We start from the raw sequence: 24,431 nt of genomic DNA on the forward strand, positions 1-24,431 counted from the left end.
ATATTTTCGATCGAGTTTTGAAACTCATCTTCATTTTCAATACGGTCGTACACTTTGCAAAGAAGTGATCAGATTTTGAATGCATGATCGATTTATTATCAATTCCTAAGAAATGCTTCGAGGGACAGATTTCTATAACCTTCTTTGAGAAATTTGAGTAGTATTTTGATAAAAATTGGATTATTGTTAAGCATAGTGTAAAAATTGGAAAGCAGTCATTTGGTAGGGGGAAGTGTTATAATATGCCGCGGCTGTTTCACGTGGTTTTCCACAATAACGATTTTTTTACACGAATTTTCAAAGTTATTCGGTTTTCTTGTTTTGTCTTAGAAATGCATAAAAAGGTCGAGGTCTGATAGTATCCTGAAATTTTGTTTAAGTCAACTTTCTGACATGTAGAATATTTTCGACGTTTCATGCATTTCTAAGACATTTGGCATAAAAAAAAACAATTACGATTTCGGATATCTCAAAATTCAAAACTCCAGAGTCGACTTTATCATCAAAAATTCACTGAAAGCAAATCTAGGTTCCGACTATCAGTTTATACGCGGTCAAAATAGCTTAGCTTAGTTGACCGCCCGTGAGTTTCCCGTGATTGATCAGAAACCAGTTGAAATTGCATATTGAACCAAATGCATGATACTTGGGAGGTCGTAGATCATGCTCAACGTGAAACGTGCGAACTGACTTAGAACATGGACTGATCAATAACGTAGATGGCCACGCCCATGCAGGTCAATATGGGAAGGGAAGGAACGTTAGTTCAACACTTGTTGCAACTAATGACCGAGGAATTCTCTGCATCATCATCACAAGTGCCACAGGAAAGGAGTGGTGTTAGTGGGGCGAAGAAATGATCAGGCTTTATCTTGGTAGTTAATGTGATCTACTTATTACTTACAATATTATCATGTGTATATTGCTCTGGGTAGCCGGCTACCGAGAATACGGTGCAATTTTAGCGTGTTTTGTATTAATATGTGCTTCCTACTAAAATAGGATATTTCTTCCGAAACTCGTAAAATTTTGAACAGCCGCCTGTCGAGAGGTTCGTTATCAAACCATATATTTATTTCATTTTATTCCGTTTTTTTTTTGCAATAGTCAGCCGTAATACTGGCAAAATATCACTCGATCGTCATCAATCGAACAACAACGTCTTACGCGATACGAAGTAATGAGTAATGTCGATATCTACTCACTAACCAAAAAGAATAAAAAAACCTGTTTTAATCCACCTAGTGGTGTAATGATGCCTTTCTCATATCAATCATACTATCATATATAATACTGTGGTATTCTTCAAAATTATTTTTCTTCGATTCTTAAAAGTCGGATGCGAATAATATTCAGGAATTTTGTATGGGATCACGAGATTTTTCATTTGAATCTGAGTTTGTGAAAATCGGTTCAGCCATCTCCGAGAAAAGTTAATGCAAAAAACTTTACATGCACACATACACACACATACAAACACACATACACACATACACAAACAGACATTTTGCGTACTCGGCGAACTGAGTCGAATGGTATAAGACACTCGGCCCTCCGGGCCTCGGTTCAAAAGTCGGTTTTCACAGTGATTGCATAATCTTTCTATATGAGAAAGGCAAACAGGCAAAAAAAAAAAAATTTCTTCGATTCTTAAAAGAATAACCGAAATCGGTTTGTTTGACCGTCTACTGATAAAAACCATCAAGTTGGAAAAGATTTGAGGTCGATTTAGAAAATTTTTTAAGGTTTTTCCCCATTTTCAGTGATGGTGTACAATTTTTAACACACTTTACCCTATATTTCCGGATCCGGAAGTCGGATCTGCATGAAATTCAGGAATAACGCATCGGACCACAGAACCTTTCATTTGAACCTAAGTTTGTGAAAATCGGTCGCGCCATCTATGAGAAAAGTTAGAACACATATTTTCTTTTTTTTGCACATTTTACCCCATAACTCCCGAACCGGAAGTCGGATCCAAATAATATTCAGGAATTTTGTATGGGACCTCAAGACCTTTCATTTGAATCTAAGTTTGTGAAAATCGGTTCAGCCATCTCTAAGAAAAGTTAGTGCACTTATTTTCACAATTTTTGGCACATTTTACCCCATAACTGCGGAACCGGAAGTCGGATCCAAACAATATTCAGGAATTTTGTATGGGACTACAAGACCTTTCATTTGAACCCAAGTTTGTGAAAATCGGTTCATCCATCTCTGAGAAAAGTTAGTGCACCTATTTTCACAATTTTTTGCACATTTTACCCCATAATTCCCGAACCAGAAGTCGGATTCAAATAATATTCAGGAATTTTGTATGGGACCACAAGACCTTTCATTTGAATCTAAGTTTGTGAAAATCGGTTCAGCCATCTCCGAGAAAAGTTAGTGCAAAAAAACGTTACATACACACATACGCACATACACACAATTTTGATGCCAAAAGGCTTAGAATTGCATGAAACGTCGAGATTTAGTGTCATCTCGAAAAAAAATTTTTTTGAAAAAATCGACTTTTTGGGACTTATCATATCAAAATTTTTCTAAGTCCCAAGTTTTCTAAGTATTTTTGCGCGCAAAAATAGCAGCACCGCGCACTTATACAATTGACATAATATGTTGAATGTGATGCCGTGCGATGGCGTAGCGGAACTGAAGATTGATGTCGCTCCAAGCTGACAGGGTCTGATTGAATGTGACAAACTTGCACGCACGTGTGGACGCTTCGCAAATCGCGTGAACTCTGACATCAACCGTAGCGTTTAACCCGAAGAAGAATAAATCAAACGTTCTCCGAATAATCGACGGAGTTTAGTCTAGCCAGATTTTAGTAAGGAGAAATAGAACAAAATTGTAATGAAAAGAAAATATATCTAAGGAAAGATCTCACCAGTATTCCGCTTCTCCTATTCGCATTACTGTAAACAACGCGAGATGACACACCACTACAGAAAAATAAAATAAAATACGAACATTCGCGGATGGGTTTACTGCAGATCAATTTTTGATTTTCAGTGTGAATCACACGATTTACTTGTAAATTTTTCACACGTTCCGTCTAATTATGATAACATCGCTAATGATATGCAGATGGCGCTTCGATCGGTTGACGATGAATAATTTTGGGCGGCAAATTCGCATCGGTTGACATCGTTTAATTTTGGTCGGCAAATTCGCTGTTTTCGTCGCTTGAGTTTTTTTAGTTTTGCGAATCAGCGATATTTAATAAATAACACTTTTCACTTATCAACACACACTTGCCACAGCTGCACTATCACTTAAAATAACTGTTTCGACCAATTACTATACTGTAAATGGTTGGATACACATCCTGAAAATAAGAAAAAGCCAGGTACTTCTCCTAGCTATGGATGATGTTACCGTTTCACGCTAATTGCCTACATTTCGAAGGTTATTTAAGTGAAATAAATATTTTTTTAGCAACAAATGACCAAAAAAGGCTTAATACAAAAGACAAAGATAGTTGTACCAGTTTCCAGTTTTGTTTTATTAAGATTACACCCAGGCCTCCGTTTACGAACACTCTTTTTACGTTACCTCTTTTTACGTAACTCTTTTTACGAACCAAATCCCAAATAACGTAAACTTTTTTTACGAACCAACTTCGTAAAAAGAGGTTTTTCATCCAATGAAAACAATTTCCGGCTCCATGGAAATTACTACAATATGGGTATTCTCGAACCGGAATTGACGAGTAGATGACGGAAAACGATGTTTGAGGTGGTTCGGAAATCCAAGATGGCATCTTCCGGTTTTTGCGATATTCCTTAGAAACCTCTACAATGTGGGTGTTTTCGGAACAGGATTGATGAGTAGATGACGGAAAACGATGTTTAAAGTGGTTTGGAAATCCAAGATGGCGACTTCCGGATTGTCGATATTCCTTAAAAACCCTTACAATTGCAAAACGTACCTGTGCCAAGCTTGGTGATAATTTATTGGGTTGTTATGGAATTATTCCGATATATACAAACAATTGGACTGAGGGCTTCTTTAATAGAGACACTTGCTATCTTTGTCTGTGCCTGTCGCAAAATTTAATTAGAATTTCTCCTGTTAGCAAACAATTACTAAAATCCCCCCTCCCCTCCTTAAAATATTCCTTATATTCACGTATGAATAGCAAAAATTACTTGTGCCAAGAAGGTAATAATTTCATATAAACAATTTATTCTTTAAACCCTCTCTCCCTAAAAATTTCACATTGAACCACGTTTTTTGGAGGCACTCATTATATCAACTCCCCACAAACACCATTAAGACCATATTTGAGTACACACTGTATCCCCTAAAAATATTCCTATGACCATCTCTGAAGAGTCAGAAGTACCTGTGCAAAGTTTGATAGCAATCCTTGCTGTAATTCCGGAGTTACCATAACCATACCATAACAAACATTACATTCCTCACCCCTTTTTAGAGGCACTTGCTACACCTTTCTTTCCTACGAATACTCTTATAATCATATCTAAATTGTGCAAAAAGTATAGATTCTCGGCAAACTAGATACATTTTTCATGATCCTACCCCCCCCCTTTAAAAACCCTTGCTACCCTCCCTTCCTCATACAGACATCGATAATCTCTGAATAGCAAGAAATATCTGTGACAAGTATGAAAGCAATCCGTTTTGTAGTTTCGGAGTTATATCGTTACAAACATTACACCCCCTTTTTAAAATGTTCCTATGGTCTTCAAAAAGTATCGATTCTTGTCAAATTATACAGATTTTATCATGACTCACTCCTGTTAATGACCATCTCTGAAGAGCAAGAAGTACCTGTGCCAAGTTTGGTGGCAATCCGTTCAGTAGTTCCAGAGTTATGCCGTTGCAAACATACAAACTTACATACTTCTTTATATTGATAGATAGATAGATAGATTACCAAGGGGTTTTGCAATATTGTGGTAACTGGAGGTAAATCACCCAAGTGTCAGGTCGTGTCATCAGTCTACATGTTCAGAAAGTTTCATTGAAACCGATAGAGTACTTACTACCAGCTCCGAATACGATTTGGCGCGAGATTTGTCTCTACTGAAACCTCTCTTGCCCCATTTCGTCTTCGGCTCTTTAGTGTTGAGCAGCTCAATTTGAACAGCTTTGTGCAACTTAGTAGTTTAATTTGAACCGCTGAGATCAACGTGAGTAACACAATATGGAAATGAACTGACAAAACAAACTAAGTAAAAATGTCTACCATCTGTTGAAGATCAGCTACTTGCTACAATGCTGTTAGGGGTTAAAGAGTATCTGATGATGATGATGACGAATAAACTTCCAATAGAACAATTATTTCGTCGAAATGCTTAAAGCTAGCAAGTGGCACGAAAGCGTAGCCAACTCTCATAAAATCTTTCCGTCCCTTTGCTGACTTGTAATCATGTCATTACTCGAAAGAAAAGAAGGAAACATCACACCATAATCATTATTTGCGCTCGTAATTTTTCAACTCATTTGCATTAACAATCGTTAAACCGTTTTTCCCGTCCCCCCCTCACGACCGGTAATTTTTCAACGGACCGAACCCGTTGTCAAAGTACGGTCACTTCTACGATAGAGTTGATTTCAGTAAACGTAGGAAAATTTTATGTCAGTTAGCAAACTACAGTTGGAATATGTTTACATGGTTGAACATACGAAGTTTTAAAATGAGGTTATGCGTTTAAAGGGACATGAGAAGGTTCACTGATTACAAATTTCATTTAATGAGACTGTTCTTCGAGTCATATCTAGATTCAATCAAGACAAACGTAAATGTTATTCAAGTTTGTGTTTAATTATATAATTTTCGGGGTAGTTTAAAAAAAACAATTTTCCCTACGTTGAAATTAGGTTCGAAGATGACTTCAAATAAACAGTTTTACGTGAGATTGTATCGTGGTGGTCATCAAGAAATGTCAAATTTACTGAATAACATTACACATAGTAGGCGAAATATCGCCCGTCACTATAGACACAAACACACAAAAAAAAATATCGCTTACCTGTCTGCCGCTAGTCTCTGACCGATTTTACTAAACCTGTAGAACGTTCTCGACTGAATCTAGAATCCAAGTGTTCCTCGCTGCGGAAGCATCTCAGCAAGTCGGCCTCGGAGCTCAGCTGCAACGACTGCGGCGGTTCCGGCGATTCGCCGCAGTCCTCACCGCAACGGGCACGCAGCGCCGTCGGTTCCACCATTCCCGGTGTGATCCAGCGGACGCATGGTTTCTTCAACACTTTGAGGGTAAGTCGAAAGTGTTTTTTTTTTTCGAAAGGCTTTCGGTTTGATACTATTCATTTTGTTTTTCTTCTTCTGCAGAATCGTTGGTCCCGTGGTCGGAGCAAAGAACGGTTACGTGGCTCCAGCGGGCAGGAACTGGAACGACGGGACAGTCAAAGTGACTACGCCGCGGACAACAGTTCCGAACACAGCAGTTCGGTTACACCGCAGACACAATCGCCTCGGCACCGGGCGCAGACGATAGGAGACTCTCCGCTGGCCCGATCGAACGACAGGAATGCCTCAATGAGCTCGGAGGGTAACAATCTGAAACTAACGACCAAAGTAGATGTTGAACCTAGCACCAGTAGTAACGTAGCGAATAAACTCAGCGATGTTCCCACCACAAGCGGATGCTCACCCGTCCTCGGTGGCGGCGGCGGCGGCAGCATCATTGACGACTTACAACGAAGACGAGAGGCTCAGCTACGGCAACATTCGTTCTTCCAGCTGCGGATACACCTCATCAGCGGCCACGGACTGGTCGCAATGGATAAAAGCGGTACTTTTTTATACTTCCTTCCGTCAGCCAATCAATCAATCAATCCTGTTATGGTTTCAATGTTTTCTCCTGCAGGCACCAGTGATCCATACGTTAAGTTTAAGGTAGGAGGGAGACTGCTGTACAAATCAAAAACCGTTCACAAGGACCTGAACCCAGTTTGGGACGAAACCTTTGTCGTGCCCGTGGAGGACCCTTTTCAGCCGATTAACATCAAAGTAAGTGTTTCCGATGTTCCGGTCCAATGTCAAACTAATGTAATTTATTTTTCGCCTTGACCAGGTTTTCGACTACGATTGGGGCCTGCAGGATGACTTCATGGGATCGGCCAAGCTACAGTTGACCGCACTGGAACTGAACCGAGCGGAGGAAATGAGTATCAAGCTGGAGGATGCTCAACGTGCCTCGAAGGATCTCGGAGAAATCAAGCTCAACGTAACGCTGTGGCCCAAAACCCAGGAGGACAAGGAGCAGGTATGTAAAATTGCTATCAGATTTCAGCCATTCTTCCCACCACCTTTTGCTTTTTATTGCGATGCACTTGAGCACCACCGGTTCATTTGCACCTAATCGACAGTCCTCCTGTCACTGTCACTCGGATTTGTCCTGTCTGTGTTTTACGTACCAAGTCATAGTGCACCCTTACCAAGTCATAGTAGGCTGGATTTTTATGCTTACTCTGTCTATTTCCTTTGTGACGTTTTCAATTACCGTTTTTTATCGTCACTGCTAGCAATCGGATGAACACATTTTGACAGTTCAGCAGTACTGTTTGTAAATGAAGTTATTTTTTTGTTTGTCTGTTGACAAACGGATGAGATCGTTCACCATCCATCGCGCCTAAATAGAGTTTAAAAATATATGCTGATGGTTCGATTCGGTTTGTTTTAAAGATTTTATGAATAAAAGTGGCTAGTTGTCAACGATGAATGCTTGTTCATTTGTGACGTCACGATAAAAATTCTAATATTCGCCCTTATTCTGAATAACGACGTATTGATTTTTCGATCGAATGTGGTTCGACTTCACAAACTTCACAAACTTAGATTCAAACACAAGGAATAACTGTGTTATACAAATGTCTTATACTGATGTCTCCCTTCGAGGCGCATTGAGCATCCTAAATTTCATTTTAATCCGACTTCCGGGTCCGGAATTACAGGATAATTTGCGTAAACTCACTTTGCTCAGAGATGGTGTGACCGATATTAAACTTAGGCTCAAATAAAAGTTGTCATAGTTCTATACAAAACTTCAAAGTTGCATCCTGGTGCGACTTCCGGTTCCGGAATTATAGGGTAAGATGTGTAATTTGATACCCTCACATAAATCGATAGCAATTATCAGTGGGCAAATGAAACAAACCGATTCTGGCTATCCTGATTCTGGCTATCCTGATTCTGGCTATCCTGATCCGGAAGCCACGGAAATAGTGGTCATATATTCCAAAATGGATCTCACTCACTTTTCTCAGCGATCGATTGACCGATTTTTTACAAATTTAGGTTCAAATGAAAGGCCTAAGTGTTCCCATATTGAATTCCCGAATTTCATCCGGATTCGACATCCAGTTGCGGAATTACAGGGTGAAGATTGTTAATATATTTATACTGTTAATTGAAGCGGTGAGCCAAACACGTAAACTAATCTTCAAGCTTACCTCAAAACTTTTCCGATTAATAACCGGAGATTGTGGATATAGACTCAAAAATTTTCTCGAACCGAATTCGATTATACCGGACCAGGATTCCGGTTTCAGAAGTACCTGCAAAAGTGGAACTCACTTCATTTTCTCAGAGATGTTCTTACCGATCTGAGAACTGTTTCACTCCGTAGGTTACACTAGTTGAGCTTTTTGTTTGCAAAGAAAAATCCACTAGGTTGATTAAAACAGATTTTTTATGTTTTCATTCGCTGTGTTGGTGTATGATAATTATGAATTCACCTTTTGTTGTACAAAATCATCCAACAGTGTTGCAATTTTAAAACCAATAATATTTTCTTAATTCAAAAAGCAATGATTTCTTTTTCTATGAAATTTTGTTTATTAACAGAAACTTTCAAAAAAAAAGGTCAAGAAATTTTTTTTCTGTTTCATAGTTTCATAGTTCTTAAAACAATAGCTTGTCACTTATTCTAACTATGTACTATGTGTATAAGTTGTGCCTATAAATATGTCTTTGAATGTTCCGCACACCGATCTCGAAATGTTTGAACCTAGTATGAGAATCATCAAGTCAAATCATCGACTCGATATTCCACGATAATTGTCTTTTGATAAATTCCCCACAGCGCCGATCATTGCAGAACTGTATCTAATTTGGTGAGGGTCGTGAAATAAAAAAAGGTGGAGTGAAGCAATGTAGAAAAATTCTTTCGCGGCTCGTGCATTGAGAGTTATTGTAGCACCATTAGGTTTTGCACGATGACAACATAAATGAACTATCGATGATTCAAATTCATCTTTGACAGCTATCAGCAACTACTGAACTATTCAATACACTAAGCGAATCAGAAGATGACGATCGAAGTAGCAGCGGAAACAATTTCAATGAAGAAATAAAATACATAATAATTGTAAAAAACTAGATAGCAAATTTAACACAGAAAAGTTATATCCAAGCTAACTATTAGCATCGTTTCAATCCAAAATTGTTGAATGATTTTTTTTATTAAATAAACAATTTATTTAGTGATTTGATTTCTTCTTTTAGTTTTTTGAAATTCTTATCATTATATTTCGATAAAATGCTACGGAAGAACTCATTTTTTCAATTAATGAAAATTGTTCATGGCCTATGATATAACTACAGGGTGGCAAGTGACCGGGAAAATCGGGAAAACCGGGAAAAGTCGGGAATTTGGTTTTACCGGGAATAACCGGGAAAAAGTCGGGAAATTTAGTGCAAATCCGGGAAAAAATTTACTAGTCCTAATCTTAGTAACGATTTTCAGCATCATGATTTTCCTGATACAACAAATGGAAAGTTGGAGGCAATTTTGTGTTTGAACTAGAAGTTCAGTACAAGTTTTGTCCCACACAGTACATCTTATTGTGCCACACAGGTTCAATAGTGCACAATTCATTGAAAATGGGGCCAACACCTCATGTCTCAACGGTTTTTGTATGGGTTTGACAGCAATTTTAAATCAATAAGAGCTCTCTTAGTTGTCATCGATAACAGCACAATGAATGCTCATACTGAAAAATAAGGATAATTGGTATGCTTCTGCTGGATTTCTGTTAAATTTCGACAAATATTTGAAAAGGTTCCAAGTGCAAATGATAGTTTCTCTTTGTTCATTTTCTTTTTCAATAATTACTGTATTTTCCAACATGTTTACCTTTTTTTATAAATATAAAAAATAGGTATAGAATTCGTTCAAACTTTAGAAAAAATTTTCGAGGCCCGGAGGGCCGAATGTCATATACCAATCGATTCAGCTCAACGAACTGAGCAAATGTCCATGTGCGTGTGTGTCTGTATGTGTGTTGTCAACTAAGAGGTCGAGATCTCAAAGATGGCTGGACCGATTTTGATCAAACTAGTCGCAAATTGAAGGCCACGTCACCCAGAACGCTATTGAATGGTTTTGAGATCGGATGTTTACTTTTTGAGTTATACGAAGTTTTATGTCAAAATTTTTTTGACAGTATCTGTCACAATTGACCTTGAAAACAGAATATATTTTCAGACTTAGATTCCGCACGGTAATACCTATCCAAGAAGCCATAGATTGTTAAAATCGTCAATTTTCAACGGAGATATCGAAATTTTTGTGTAAGCGACTTTTTCCCCTATTCCAGCAGTAGAAGTTTTGAGCGCTGTCTGGCAAAGAAATGCTTGGGAGCAACATAAAACACGATTTTTTATACCATTACATACATTTGTTTCTAAGTACGCAAAAGACTGTGTACAGCATGATATTTTGCCTCGGACCGATTTTATCACGGTTCGTTTTTGGCAACATAATCGTTAGAATATGTCATATATAAAAAATTTTCGAGTTGAAAGCAATTCTATAATTATATTAATTTAAACTACTTACAGTATTAAATGCTGGAAAAACATAACAACCATATACCATTCGATTCAGTTCGTCGAGATCTGCAAATACGCTTTAAAGTTGAACTCAAAAATATTGGAATTTATTCGTCATATGGCCATACGAATCGGTTTGAGTTATGCTGGTTCCTGAATACCGGCTCTGGAAGTACCTTAAATTGCCCTAAACTCTAAAGTGGAAATTACTTCGACATATTATGGAATGTTCAGTCGATTGTTATACTTTTAGATTCAAATTCGATCCGATTTGCAGTTTCGACATTACAGAGTAATGAGTGATTAAAATCTCAAATTGCCACTTAGAACGACGGACATTAGAATAATGTCATGAAAACTGAAACAACAAAGAATATTCATGCAAAAAACACATGCGGATTGATAAAAAAGGTATCATCTCACTGCTAGGTGGATTAAGCACGTTTTTTAACAGCAAATCGAAAGTTGATAGTTTCAGTCGTTATTCTCTGCAAAGTGTAATATAGAAAGATTTCCGATAGGACCGTAATAATCGAAAGAAAGAGTAAATAAAGAGGAACTGTCATTTGCACTTAGGACCTTTTTTAGTGTTTGTCTTCAAATTTCAGAATAAGTATGCATAATGGTAAAAGTAGCTTCAGGTAACATGTTTAATAATTTTTTAAAGAATTCTTAGGAGCCGTGTTTTTAGTTGCCAGCTAATGATACCCCTTATTTCACCAAAATTTGTCTCAGTAATGTCAAATTGTGAGAATACTTCTTCCCCCATTTGCAAGGAGTATTTGGTTTCCTTCTTTGACATCTGAAATTAGTTTTTTACAGTTCGTAAGAGCCTGTTCAGTGAATCTATGTTTAATTATTTTCGAAGATTATTAGCTATGATGAGGATATTGATGTCGACGAAGGAGCAACCGAAGATTGTCGATGATAGGAGAATCAAATTTATATCGTCTCAGTCACTAGAAGCATAGATTGTTGTTTTTATAAAGTGACAAGCGTACATTTTAAGAATTCTAGAAGGATTTTGTTCTCTCGCCAGAACCCAACTCTGAAAGAATATCGTATATGTTGTTAGCAGTGGCACAACTGGTCGAATAGGCTCTGTGAGAACTGAGAACATTCAGGAAAGGCTTCAGTGGCTTATGCTTATGGCAGTTGAAAACAAATTGCTGTCTCAGTTGTAACGTCGAAACGATCATACCATATAAGCAGTGCACAAGCCGTAAATTTTGTCACGAGACGCCACTGGTTGTTAGAAGAAATCGGGTTTGCGGGAGGAGTGTTGTTCTTTAGTTCATTCATTTTTAATTTTTAACTTTATACTTTTTTCAGACTATACCAGGCTAAAAAAAGTATTGGAATACACTATAGATGGTTAGTCCGCGAACGGGCCAAAAGAACTAGTTCTCCTCGAAGATTGAGGGAACTGTAGTTCTTTATTGAAGAATGATAGCTCTATATTCTTCTCAATGGAAATGAAAGTAATCGAGTTTTTTGAGTATGTATACAAATAAGTTGCGTCTTTCGGAACGTTTGCTGGTTTGAAGAACGATTGTTGAACACATGCAAAAAGCACTCACTATTATTGAATCTGTTTACTACAAAATATAATTTGTTGCTCTCATATTATTTTCGAAGAAACATACAAAATTTCAGACTGATCACTTTCATCACCATTGGCCAGATATGTTTCTTGTTTTAATCCTATTGTTAACTCGAAGTTACTGGCGAAATAAAAGACAAAATAAAAATGGAATACATTGGGCTGGATGGTACTGTTCGTTCAGAAGATGAACATTGGGACAAACTGTGGATGAGATTTTTAATTGTGGTTCTAAGGAGATACCCGAAAAATACTTATTGCACAACTCTCGATGTTTTTTTGGACATGGGATTTCAATTTAAAGCTTGAGTGAGAGAAATATTTTTAATAACCTGAACATTGGCCCTGTTTAAAGAAAACCGGGAATTTTTAGTCTCGCGCACCGGGAAAACCGGGAAAAAACCGGGAAATTGAAATCGCTAATTCACTTGCCACCCTGTAACTATGAATATAACTTTTTTTCCTGAAGAGATAGAAAGATGATTTCTTTAACAAAGATGTAGAAATTGATTAACTTTGTTGAAAACACCATAAGCCTAGGTTGCACCGCTGGTTGAAGCGCTTTCTATGACAACCCCATTAAAATCAGTTTTAAAAGCATAACATCTTTCGAGTTGATTTTCCACGTATACTTTGTTAAGAGTAATTGTAAAGAATATGAAACTCCACATTTTTGCTGAACATAGTGCTTCGATGTACCTTTTCCTTCCAAAGTTATACAACAGTTTAACTATATTTTACTCTAACTTTGACTAATTACAGAAGGCAGAGTCGCAGGTCAAACTGCAAGCTCAGATACTTTTTTGAAAGTTCAACTCAAGTTGTATAAAGTAACGAAGTGTGTAGCGTAGCGTGGTTATGTGTGTTTTGAACCATTTAATTATTAAAATATATTCAAAAATGCACACCTCCTTAGTTCTACTATACCGAAGGAACGAGTTTTAGATTCGTTTATCTCTAATTGATTTCACTGTCAATTACTTAAACTATTTCAGCATTTAGTTATCATCCAAATCGAGGTCACTTTCAGATAAATATATACAGAACCATTTTTATGGGTTTTGGTGGAAGATACTCTTTAAAAGGTCGTAATTTGTTCAATTCCTCAGTATAATATTAAATACTAACTTTCGTCTTATCATGGGATCGAGTATACAGGTGCAATAACATTTGAATTTCCCTGATTAGATTCTAACAATGATTAGTTATTCTATTTGTTATCTAGTTCCGGTAAAAAACGGGTGTTGTTTGATTTTTGGAAGGATACCAGCGGAAATTTCGGTACTAAGAAACAAAGAGTGGATAATGACCTTGTCGAAAAATATATGAATAAACACGACGACAACATGCCCGATTTTGCGATACAGCTTGCAGAAAGTTCTAAAAATCTTACAAAACGGTTTGAGGCAATGTGGTTGAAGCAATCTAGAAATGCCAACAAAGCTTTATTGGTGTATGCTGATTATTTCGAAGAGTCTTTCCAACCACTATCAAAAAGGCTCAAAATTGATTCCACAATAATACAAATGGACAAAGAAAAAAACGCACGAGGTAGAAAAACGGTATCTTTTAATGATAGTTGTGATGCTATGAAAAGAAAAAAACAGCTTATCTTCGTTCAAATTTCAATACACAAGAGCTGTTGTATGCAAGCCAAATGAAGATCAAAGAATCACAATTCAAAATCATTTAGGGTTTAACCTTATTTTGTGCTAGGGTACATAACCAATTTCACTATCTTTAATTTTCGTCTTAGACTCGTCAGTGCAGAGCAGTTCAAATTGAACTGCTTACTGCGAACTTAAACAGTTCAATTTGAACCGCTAAGCAGACGTAAAGTTGTTGCTATTTGCAACACACTTGTAATAAGCACCGAAGTGCTAAGTCTTTCCTGACGTGCCGAACGAAAACAAGTTTCGGCTAATACTGGCCGATTCAGATGGTCATTTAGGGGTTAACCCAAGGGGAGGACGCTTAGAACAATGTGCCAATCACACATTAACACAATGCATTGGTGCATTTATCAATATTGGCACTTTCGTTTTCATACAGTTGCACAGTTGCGGCACACAAAGGGCTCAGTTTTGACAAGTAGCTGTTTCATGGGGCACAGCATGGCACACTCAGACACACAGTATATCACGTGTTTTTTTAGAGACACAATATAGTTTGTGTTAAGCGACTCTCCCCTTGGGTTAACCTTATTTTGTGCTAGGGCACATAACCAATTTCATTATCTTTACGTTTCACAATTCAAAACTTTTTTAAAACAGTTAACGCAAAATAAAGCCAGCAACGCAATATCATCTCAACAAACTCTCGTTACTGCCTATAACGAACTTGAAGCAGTTGCTTTGATGATGGATTTGAATTTGAGCAAATCCAACTATAATTTGTTAAGGACACAAGCTTTGCAAAGAAATTGTAACTTGTATCCTAGCTACTTTAAAGTATTGGAGGCCAAAAAAAGCTGTTACCCACAAGAAATATATTTTAAAATTGAGAAAATCATGGCTGAAGTTCAGTTACAGGCTCTACTTAATCATACTGCGAAACGTGTGCTAGAAAGTTCAAAATCGCTTTGTAAGTTTTCAGATGAAGATCTTTCCAGAGTATCGATTATTTTGAAATGGGGGTGTGACGGATGTACTGGACATAGTCAATACAAACAAAAATTTCAAAATAACAAAGAGGGTACTGCTCAGCCATCCATGGAAGTTGACCATCAATGTCATCTTCCCTCTCTGAGCAGCCTAGATAGCCGTGTAGTGTCGGTAGCGGTTTCCCAACTGGCTAAGAATAACGCTACGGTCCACCTGTACCGGTGGTATAAGTCCACCAAACAGGTAAGCCGTGTGGCATCCGGCGGAATTATTTTTTACCAAGAATTGATCCACTGGTTTTCTGTTCCATGTCGTAAAAGGCCACAAAAATAGGAACTCCTAAGTCAAGGTGTATTTTCGTGCCGATGGCTGAATGGCTGCAGGAGGTTAAACAATGCAGTCGTGAACGGAATATTTTTGGGGTTGGATAAGCCTCTGCACAAATGTCTCTAGTCTCAACGAGGCTAGCAGATTAAATAAGTTACTTTCGAAGTCTATGGACTTTAATGTCAGTTTCTTAAGAAATTCAGATGGTGAACACTTGTCTGATGAAGGTGATGTACTTCACTGTCTTTTTAACATTCATTTTCCAGGATGTATGGATCCATCACCGACAGCTCTTCCCGAGACTTTTTCAGGTAGTTACGATTCTTGGGCCCTTGCTCGAAGCGTTGTGACGATTGAATCGGTCAAATGGGCAGTTGAGAGTTTTGCTCCGTACAAGTCTCCTGGAAAAAATGGTTTTCCCAGTGTTACTGCAGAAAGGGTATGAACATTTCAAACATGTTTTGAAGAAAATACTTACTTTTAGTCTTGCGACAGGATATATTCCAAGACCCTGGCAGGAAATAATTGTCAAATTTATTCCCAAAGGCGGTCGCGACACTTATGAGGAAGCGAAGAGTTTCAGGCCTATCAGTCTTAGCTCATTTCTTCTTAAAACAGTGGAACGCATATTCGATCACTATATCAGGAATGTTAGTTTGGGCGTGCAACCGCTACATGGAATGCAACATGCTTACCAGCGTGGAAAGTCCACTACAACCCTGTTACATGATGTTGTGTACAACATTGAAAAAGCTTTCTCACAAAAGCAATCTTGCTTGGGAGTTTTCCTAGATATTGAAGGTGTCTTTGATAACGTGTTTTTCAATTCAATTCTGGAAGCAGCCCGTGGTCATGGCATACCTTCAAGTATCACAAATTGGATACACGCAATGCTTAGCAATCGACTTCTTTGTTCATCGCTTCGGCAAGCAGAGATTAGAAAGCTGAGTGTCTGTGGGTGTCCTCAAGGTGGTGTACTATCCCCACTTTTATGGAACCTAGTCGCTGATGGGTTGTTAAGGAAACTAAATAACCTTGAATTTCCGACTTTTGGTTTTGCCGATGATTATCATATATTGCTGACCGGTAAAAGCATTAACACTCTTTTTGATTTGCAGCAAGCCTTGCGATCTGTTGAACAATGGTGTTGTCAGGTTGGATTATCTGTAAATCCGGGCAAAACATCAATGGTGCTTTTCACTCATCGTAGGATAATCACAGGAGCTCGTCCGTTGCAGTTCTTTGGTTCAGAGGTGACTGTGGTCGAACAAGTTAAATACGTCGGGGTTATTCTTGACTCAAAACTGAATTGGTCTGCTCACATTGACTTCAGAATTAAAAGAGCTTGCATGGCTTTCGGCCAATGCAGACGAGCTTTTGGAAAATCATGGGGACTCAAACCCAGATATATTCATTGGATCTAAACAAATATTGTTAGACCAATTTTAGCATATGGATGTCTTGTATGGTGGCAGAAAGGAGAAGTCGCGACAGTTCAGTCAAAGCTAAATCATCTCCAAAGGATGGTCCTAATGGCGATGACAGGAGCATTCACGACAACTCCTACTGCTGCTCTAGAGGCACTACTGTGCATTAAACCACTACATGTGTTCCTAAAACAAGAAGCATTATCTTGTGCATCTTGTGAATGATTTCGTTGGTCCTGAACCAGCTTTACCACTTTCAACTAGTTGGATAAAGCACAAGATTCGTTCTTGCGCTCAGACAAAAGCATTTCTACCAGATTTAAATCTGAAAATGTCAAAGTGTCTACTGCATTTCTTCAAGCATCATTGCAGTATTCTGGTCAGAGCTCTGACTGGACATTGCAAACTCAATTATCACATGGCTACTATTCAACGTGCTGAGTATTATTCGTGTGATTTGTGTGAATGCGATTATGGTACTTCATATGGCATTGACGCAACTACGTATCCGGGTTTTTGGTTCTCCATACATGATTGAGTCTGTGTATGCGGAGCTAAAATTAAAGGATATTCTCTCGTTTCTCACCCAATGTGGTAAGGAGCTATAGTCAGAAGGGTTCATCGTTCTTCGTGGAGTGAATGAATCCCTTCTGTATTCACCTTAAATAGGGTTTAGCAGATTGTTTGGCATCCTTTATGGGGTGCCGAATTTACTTCTGCTCGTACATACTGCGAATCGTTCTGCATTCTTCCGGGAGTGCAGAATGGTGTCGCTTTTGTAAGATCTCTAAATCCTCTCGGGGGTTGGAGGTTTTATTAACAGCAGACTGTTCGGGACCTCGTAGAGGTTCAGAATTTACTTCTGCTTCCACTAAATGTGATCCTCAGCAGATTGTTCACCATCCCTTAGGGGTGCAGAATTTACTTCTGCTTTTATGTGTTTTTGTGTCGTCAATTTTTCCCATCCTCCTAGTCCAACCCTTACCATTTCCTTTCAATCCTTCCCTCTTATATATCGGGAAAATGATGCTAAAAACAAATTGATGGCAAGGCACAAATCTCCAAATATCAAGGGGAACGTGCCATTTGAGCCAATTTGTTCTGATTCCTGATTCCTGACCATAATTGACTCTTAACTGCCATTTCACCAATTAGAGCAGTAGCAGGATCGAAAATATTATTCCAAAATCCGACGCCTTGCTCAACCAAATACTGTCGTCCTGTAAGACTTCAGTTTTTGTCTGAAACAGCAGAAGTTACTCAAAATGAGATGAAATATATGAATAACCAAGCCCGGAATCTTCAACCTTATCATTTAGTTGTGAAGGGTTGTTCTGTTCAAGTAGATTACGTGCTACATATGACCATTATCAACGCAGTTACAAAAACAAAATCAGCTTAAAAATGCAATATCTGCCAAGCAGCACCCACAGACATGAATCATGTCGAAAAAATTATCTTGCGGCCCGTTAACAAAGAAGCGTTCCAATATGGTCTATCTGTCCTGTATGCTAAAATCAGGTATCTAATAAGTAATGTTTCGAAATCTACGTCAAATTATAGTGTTAGAATGTTTCATGAACACAAGCAATTTTAAACTATACCGAGCATTTACAGATTCTTTGAATATTTTCTGCATTTGGGATATGAAATGGAAGTAAAGAAAAGGAAATGCACTGGATCTGATGTTGAATTTGTAAAGAAACGTAAACGTACTGTACAGCAACGTTTCAGACTTCAGTTAGAACTTACTGTTGATATGCCACGAGCTAACGGAGCCGGATCATCAAACGATAGGAACGTCGTTTTTTTGAAAATGCTGCTGTTTCTGCAGGAATCTTAGATATGAACCCAAATGTAAATATGCGTTGCTCGACAATTCTACTAGCACTCTCTTCTGGACAGCTTAGAAAAATTAAAAAACTACTGTCTGGAAACTGCACGAATGTTAACAAATATGTATCCGTAGTATTACTTACCAGCTTCAGTCCATAAGATACTATTTCATGGTCAAGACATAGTAAAGTTTTTCAAGGTTCCCATAGGTCAACTTTCGGAAGAGGCACAAGAGTCTATGAATAAAGTGATGAAACGATTCAGACAGGATTATACTCGTAAAACATCAAGAATTGAAACAAATTACGATCTCTTTCACCGACTCTTGATAGCCTCAGATCCTTTAGTTACCTCTTTGAGAGTAACTTCCAGCAAAACCCATGAAGAATTTTCTGTAGATGCACAGTATCTGTTAGACTTATCTGAAAGTGACCTCGATTTGAATGATGACTAAATACTGAAATAAATTATGCAGGTAATTGACAGTGAACTTAATTTTAATTACAAGAATCTGAAACTCATTCTGCGCATTAAAATAGATTGATAAGAACAAATAGTTTTATTTTAATAATTAAATGGTGCAAAACACACATCCCAAATAGCACGTTGAGTTGCTGTCCTGTATTTTTCTACTGATTGTGCAATTTATCAAGTTAGTTTATATTACTATTCAGATAACTGTTTTGTTATGGAAAAAGCGCAATTTTTCTGTGTTGTGCAACATATCTTCAAGTTCATCCTATATTACGAACATTTATTCACAACGATTGTGCAACTATTACAAAAACTCATGCGTCGATCCCATCAAAAAGGCAGTAATAAAATCAGCGAAAAAACGATTGTGAAACTCGTGAGAATTGTAATACGTAATGAAAACAAGAAATGGAATGACGTTTACAAAAACATGCAAACTTAATTTCGAACATTTGATTTTCAATACAACTGCTCTTAACACAAACATGGATCTTGTAAAATAATCTGCACATGAAAAATGATAATCCTACATATTGTAGAATGTAGAATTGAACTTTAGTGTTTTTGTAATTGAAAAGTCGGCAACGAACTGCATTTTATGGTGAAACATCTATTCGTACGGCCGAAATTTTCAAGCACCTTTAAATTAACGTGTTTTACTGATTGTGCACCAATTACAATCTATTATTTTTAATTAGAATCATCGGAATGGTGTTTAAAATACATGTATTCAAACATTCTTAAAAATCTCAGTCGATTTTGATCAAACTAATGTGTAATTAAATCTGAAAAATCTCGAAATGAATTTTGCTTGAATATTTTCCAATATGGCATTGATGGTAACAGTGAGTGAAATAGAAAATGGTTCACCCAACGTAATGACATATATTATCTAAATAACAGGAAACATTAGAATGTTCATATTTCGGAAAGAAATGCTCTACGTTTTGTTTTTTATCAGTTTCAATCTTCTAGATGAATTAAACAACATCTTAGCGAGCTCGACTTTTGTGATGCGCACTGTAGGTATTATTTTGGTAAGTCCGTGTGCTGGAGTTGCAAAAACAAGTTGCACAAGCGGTAATATATAACTATGGTAGTAACTATGATGACATTAACTTTTCGTTCAATATCTTTGAAAAGTGATGTCAGGTTTGCTTATTTTTTTCGCGAGATGAAAACCGAATACAATTTATCTGATTCATTTTTGTTTTCATTGCGTATGTAATGCTGTATTCTTGCAACTTTTATGAAAATATTGTCATGTCTGCAAGTTTTGCGTTCAATTCAAACAGATAAATCTTGCACAACTTTTTTGCATGAATTTTATATCAATATTATTGAATTTTATATCAATGTTTTTCTAAAACTGAAGAACACACTGATCTAAATGTTCATGAGGCAGCAAAAACAATGCGGACTCTGCAGAAATATGTTTTTTACAGCAACGTTATCAATTCGGCTGAGCCTTTTTTGCCTTGCGGAGAGCATCAATCATTTCACTAATTTTTCTTCCACAAAAGATTTATAGCAATTTCGACGTATATTGTGTCCGGTACAATTATGACAGCCGTTTGGAAAGTTTTTGATAAATTTCACAATTGTTATAGTTACTCCCGTTTTACATGACGATGTGAAATTTTTTGTAGAGCTTCTAGTGAAACATTAACAAGGTGGTAATTTACTGCACAATTGTTTTAGATGTATTTAAAGTTGTTCTACAGTGATTTTTTCGGTAGTATTGTGAAACCTAACAGTGATAAGTTGCACAACCAATTTTAATATATTTGAAAATCTTTCTGAATATATCTAACATAAATAACATTTTTAAATCAATTGTAAATCATCTTGAATGTTCAATAAGTTACATTTGCTACTTGGGATAACACACACAGCATCAAAAGGCCACGCTACACATTTTGTGGCTTTATACAACATTATTTTTATAGATTTTATCATAGTAGGCCATGAACAATTTTAAATACTATCAAATTACACAATATGTAGTTGTGAGTATTTCCGTAGAAGCAACTATATGTCTCAAATTTACTGCTTGGCAGCTACTGAATTAAGTTCACGTTTTTATCGATTCAAACCACTGTGGACCGGTATAACTGAAGTGAAATTAGTTGATCATCATAAGACCTTTCATTTGTGTCTTAGCTTGTGAAAATCTGTTCAGCCATCTGTGAGAAAAAAGTGCACAAAAAGGTTACACACATGCTCGCATTTGCTGATCTCGACGAACTGATTCGAATGGTATATGACTAAGGAGTGTATCGAAAATAAGCTATCCACATACATTTGGGTTGTACGCATGTATTTGTGATGGTTTTTTATGCTCAGATCGCAGCATGCTGTGCGTTTGGCTATCAGCTTTCGATTCTTTACTTGTTTGTGCGGTTGAAATTCTGCCTTTTCGAAATGTCGCGTATTGAAAAGGAAGAGAAAATTAAGGTTTTGGACACATGGCTAAGTGAGAAGGGTATTACTATGCGAAAATTGGCGAAGCGGTTTTGAATTCATCATGCCAGTGTTAAAAACATAATTAATAAGTTTGGGGAACATTATTTTTAGGATGAGCTACCAGGAAGAGGCAGAAAACCCGGTTCCTCCAACCCGAAACTGGACCAGAAAGTTGTATCTCTAATTATGAAGAACAAATCAATGTCAATGCGTGATTTTGCCAAAACAGCAGGAACGAGTGTAGGAATGGTCTAGCGTATCAAGAGGCGAAATCACCAAAAGACCTACAAGAAACAGAAAATCTCGGAACAAAGTGTAAAGCAGAAAAAGCAAGCAGCAACAAGGGCCCGGAAATTGTATTCGCGTCTTTTTCAGTGTCCAGATGCAGGATGCAGATAAAGGAAGACTCAAAAACCCTTCCAAGTCCACAATACTTTACTGTCGTCGTTGGGGAGGATGAGAGCGATGCGGACAGGTCGATTCAAGTAGAGAAACTCGGTCGAAAGGTACTGGTATGGCAAGCAATATGTTCCTGTGGTTTGAAGTAAACCATTTTTTACACTACCGGAACTATAAATGCAGAGATCTATCGATCTGAGTGGTTCCAGAAGAGATTACTGCCTTTATATAAGAAGCATAGTACACCTCCACTGTTTTGGCTGGATTTGGCGTCGACTCACTATGCCAAAACCACTCTCAATTGGCTTGCGGAAAAGTGTATAAATTTCGTTGAGAAAATATCAACCCACCAAATTGATCTCAGCTTCGACCCATCGACCGTTACTGGGCAATCGTGAAAAGGATCTTCAAGAAGACTGGTAAGGCAGCTGGGAACATGCAAGAGTTCAAAAAAATTTGGGCCCGGAACTTGATGAAGAGCGTTCGATCAAAAGTTCTAAAACTCGTGAAGGAATAACTTAAATTTCATCCGGTTTACATTATGCTCAAGTTTAACCTCGTACAGTAAAGGATAAATTTTTAGTTTGAATAAAATATCGTTTTTTATCATAATTTGAAAGAAAAATTTGTGGATAGCTTATTTTCAATTCACTCCTTATCAATCTTTGAAGACTCAGTTCGAAAATCGGTTTTCATAGTAATTGCACAATCTTTGTAAATGAAAAGGTTAAAAAGTAATCCTTTTTCACGAAAAACTTTGACACAAGCAAAAATATGTCGTACTCAACGCATCAGCATACTGCGATTCGTTCCCATCGTTCGTCTGTCCTAGCACGTCAAACACGTGCTAAATACTAACATGGATAACGGATCTACCGAGTTCAGATCCGAACAGTAATTAAATAAGCACATTCATTTACCATACTTTTTAGTTTCACTATTAGCGCAATCCGAGGTCTTCCGACCTGTTTATCCTCTATCTCTCCATATCCTTTCCCCGTCACGATCGCTGTATAAGCTGGCAAATAATTGTTTTTTTTCCTATCACACTAAACCTGCACGCCACTTCCTTAACCCGCTAGTACTTTCAGCGAAATCCCAAACTGGCAGACGCTTCCCGCCGGCTAAAGTCGCAAATCTGGAGCTCGGTCGTAACGATAGTGCTCATCGAAGCCAAAGGACTCCCACCGGATGCCGACAATGGGCTGAACGATATTTTCGTTCGATTCAGGTTCGTATTCAGGTTCCCGGACAATACTGGCGAAGAATTCATACGGATTTAAATTACAGATTAGGCAACGAAAAATACAAAAGCAAAAACTCCTACCGAGCCCGATGGCTGGAACAGTTTGATCTGCACCTGTTCGATGACGATCAGTTGCTGGAACTGGTGGTGTGCGGGAAGTACAACACGTTCGGGAAGTGCACCGTCGATCTGCGAGGTTTGGCCCGAGAAAGCACACACGGCATGTGGCAACCGCTGGAGGAATGCACCGGTGAAGTGCATCTAATGCTGACCATCAGTGGGACGACGGCTTCCGAAACCATAACCGATCTGACCTCGTACCGGGAGGATCCCATCGAAAAGTCGGTACTGCAGAAAAGATATGTAAGCTAAACATACCTAGAGACAAAGAGAAAGTTTAATGTTAAATTGTTTGGTTTGGCTCACCCGTAGGTCTGGCATCGATCCTTGCAGAACCTGCGCGACGTCGGTCATCTGACGGTGAAGGTGTTTGGGGCCACTGGTCTGGCAGCTGCAGATATCGGAGGCAAGTCAGATCCATTCGTAGTGCTAGAGCTAATCAACGCTAGATTGCAAACCCAAACCGAGTATAAAACGTTAACACCCAATTGGAACAAAATCTTCACTTTGTAAGTTTCGCAGGCAATCATCTCAGTTACTTGTGAACTCTTCTTCTTCTACTAGAACCAATCCTGTATCTTTGTTTTCTGTAAATCTGTGTAAACGATCGCTCATCTCAACACATCTAATCCTATCTATCGTCTGTGTCTGTGTCGGCTGTTTCTTCTTGCAGTAATGTCAAAGATATGACCTCGGTACTGGAACTGACCGTATTTGACGAAGATCGAGACCACAAGGTGGAGTTCCTTGGACGGGTGGTGATTCCGCTGCTGAGGATACGAAACGGCGAGAAGCGCTGGTACGCACTCAAGGATAAGAAAATGTTCATCCGGGCAAAGGGGATTCAACCTCAGGTACGTTCCGGTCTGTTGACACACATAGAAAACTAATTGAGTTTCGACATCATCGATATAAGTTTAAATTGAAGCCATGACCAGTGCCTTTAACCTTCGTCATCATCATAATCTTATTTAGTCCCTAGCATCGAGACTAAACAGAAAACAAGCAAACACTCAATTATGTCATTTGTATGCAATCCTTTCCCGTTTCCCCCTTTGGAAAGACACCATCACACCGTCGGCTTATCCCTTTCATCGTTTCT

At 37.9% G+C, this 24,431-nt stretch overlaps 1 protein-coding gene across 5 annotated transcripts in view; it reads left to right on the forward strand.

Annotated features, from left to right (window-relative positions):
- LOC131436935 (multiple C2 and transmembrane domain-containing protein) overlaps nucleotides 1–24,431 on the forward strand; it is a 131,877-nt gene that overhangs the window by 83,143 nt on the left and 24,303 nt on the right. For 3 of the 5 annotated variants that reach the window (XM_058605932.1, XM_058605933.1, XM_058605934.1), the window contains 8 exons: nucleotides 6,048–6,247; nucleotides 6,323–6,785; nucleotides 6,861–7,003; nucleotides 7,068–7,259; nucleotides 23,046–23,194; nucleotides 23,254–23,572; nucleotides 23,642–23,838; nucleotides 24,003–24,183. In XM_058605932.1, coding sequence (XP_058461915.1) covers nucleotides 6,048–6,247; nucleotides 6,323–6,785; nucleotides 6,861–7,003; nucleotides 7,068–7,259; nucleotides 23,046–23,194; nucleotides 23,254–23,572; nucleotides 23,642–23,838; nucleotides 24,003–24,183 — 1,844 coding nt within the window. The remainder of the gene's footprint in view (nucleotides 1–6,047; nucleotides 6,248–6,322; nucleotides 6,786–6,860; nucleotides 7,004–7,067; nucleotides 7,260–23,045; nucleotides 23,195–23,253; nucleotides 23,573–23,641; nucleotides 23,839–24,002; nucleotides 24,184–24,431) is intronic. The other 2 variants (XM_058605935.1, XM_058605936.1) reach the window with 2 other exon arrangements.

The sequence above is a fragment of the Malaya genurostris genome, chromosome 3 (assembly GCF_030247185.1).
Source record: "Malaya genurostris strain Urasoe2022 chromosome 3, Malgen_1.1, whole genome shotgun sequence".
In the NCBI taxonomy this organism is placed as follows: Eukaryota; Metazoa; Arthropoda; class Insecta; order Diptera; family Culicidae; genus Malaya; species Malaya genurostris.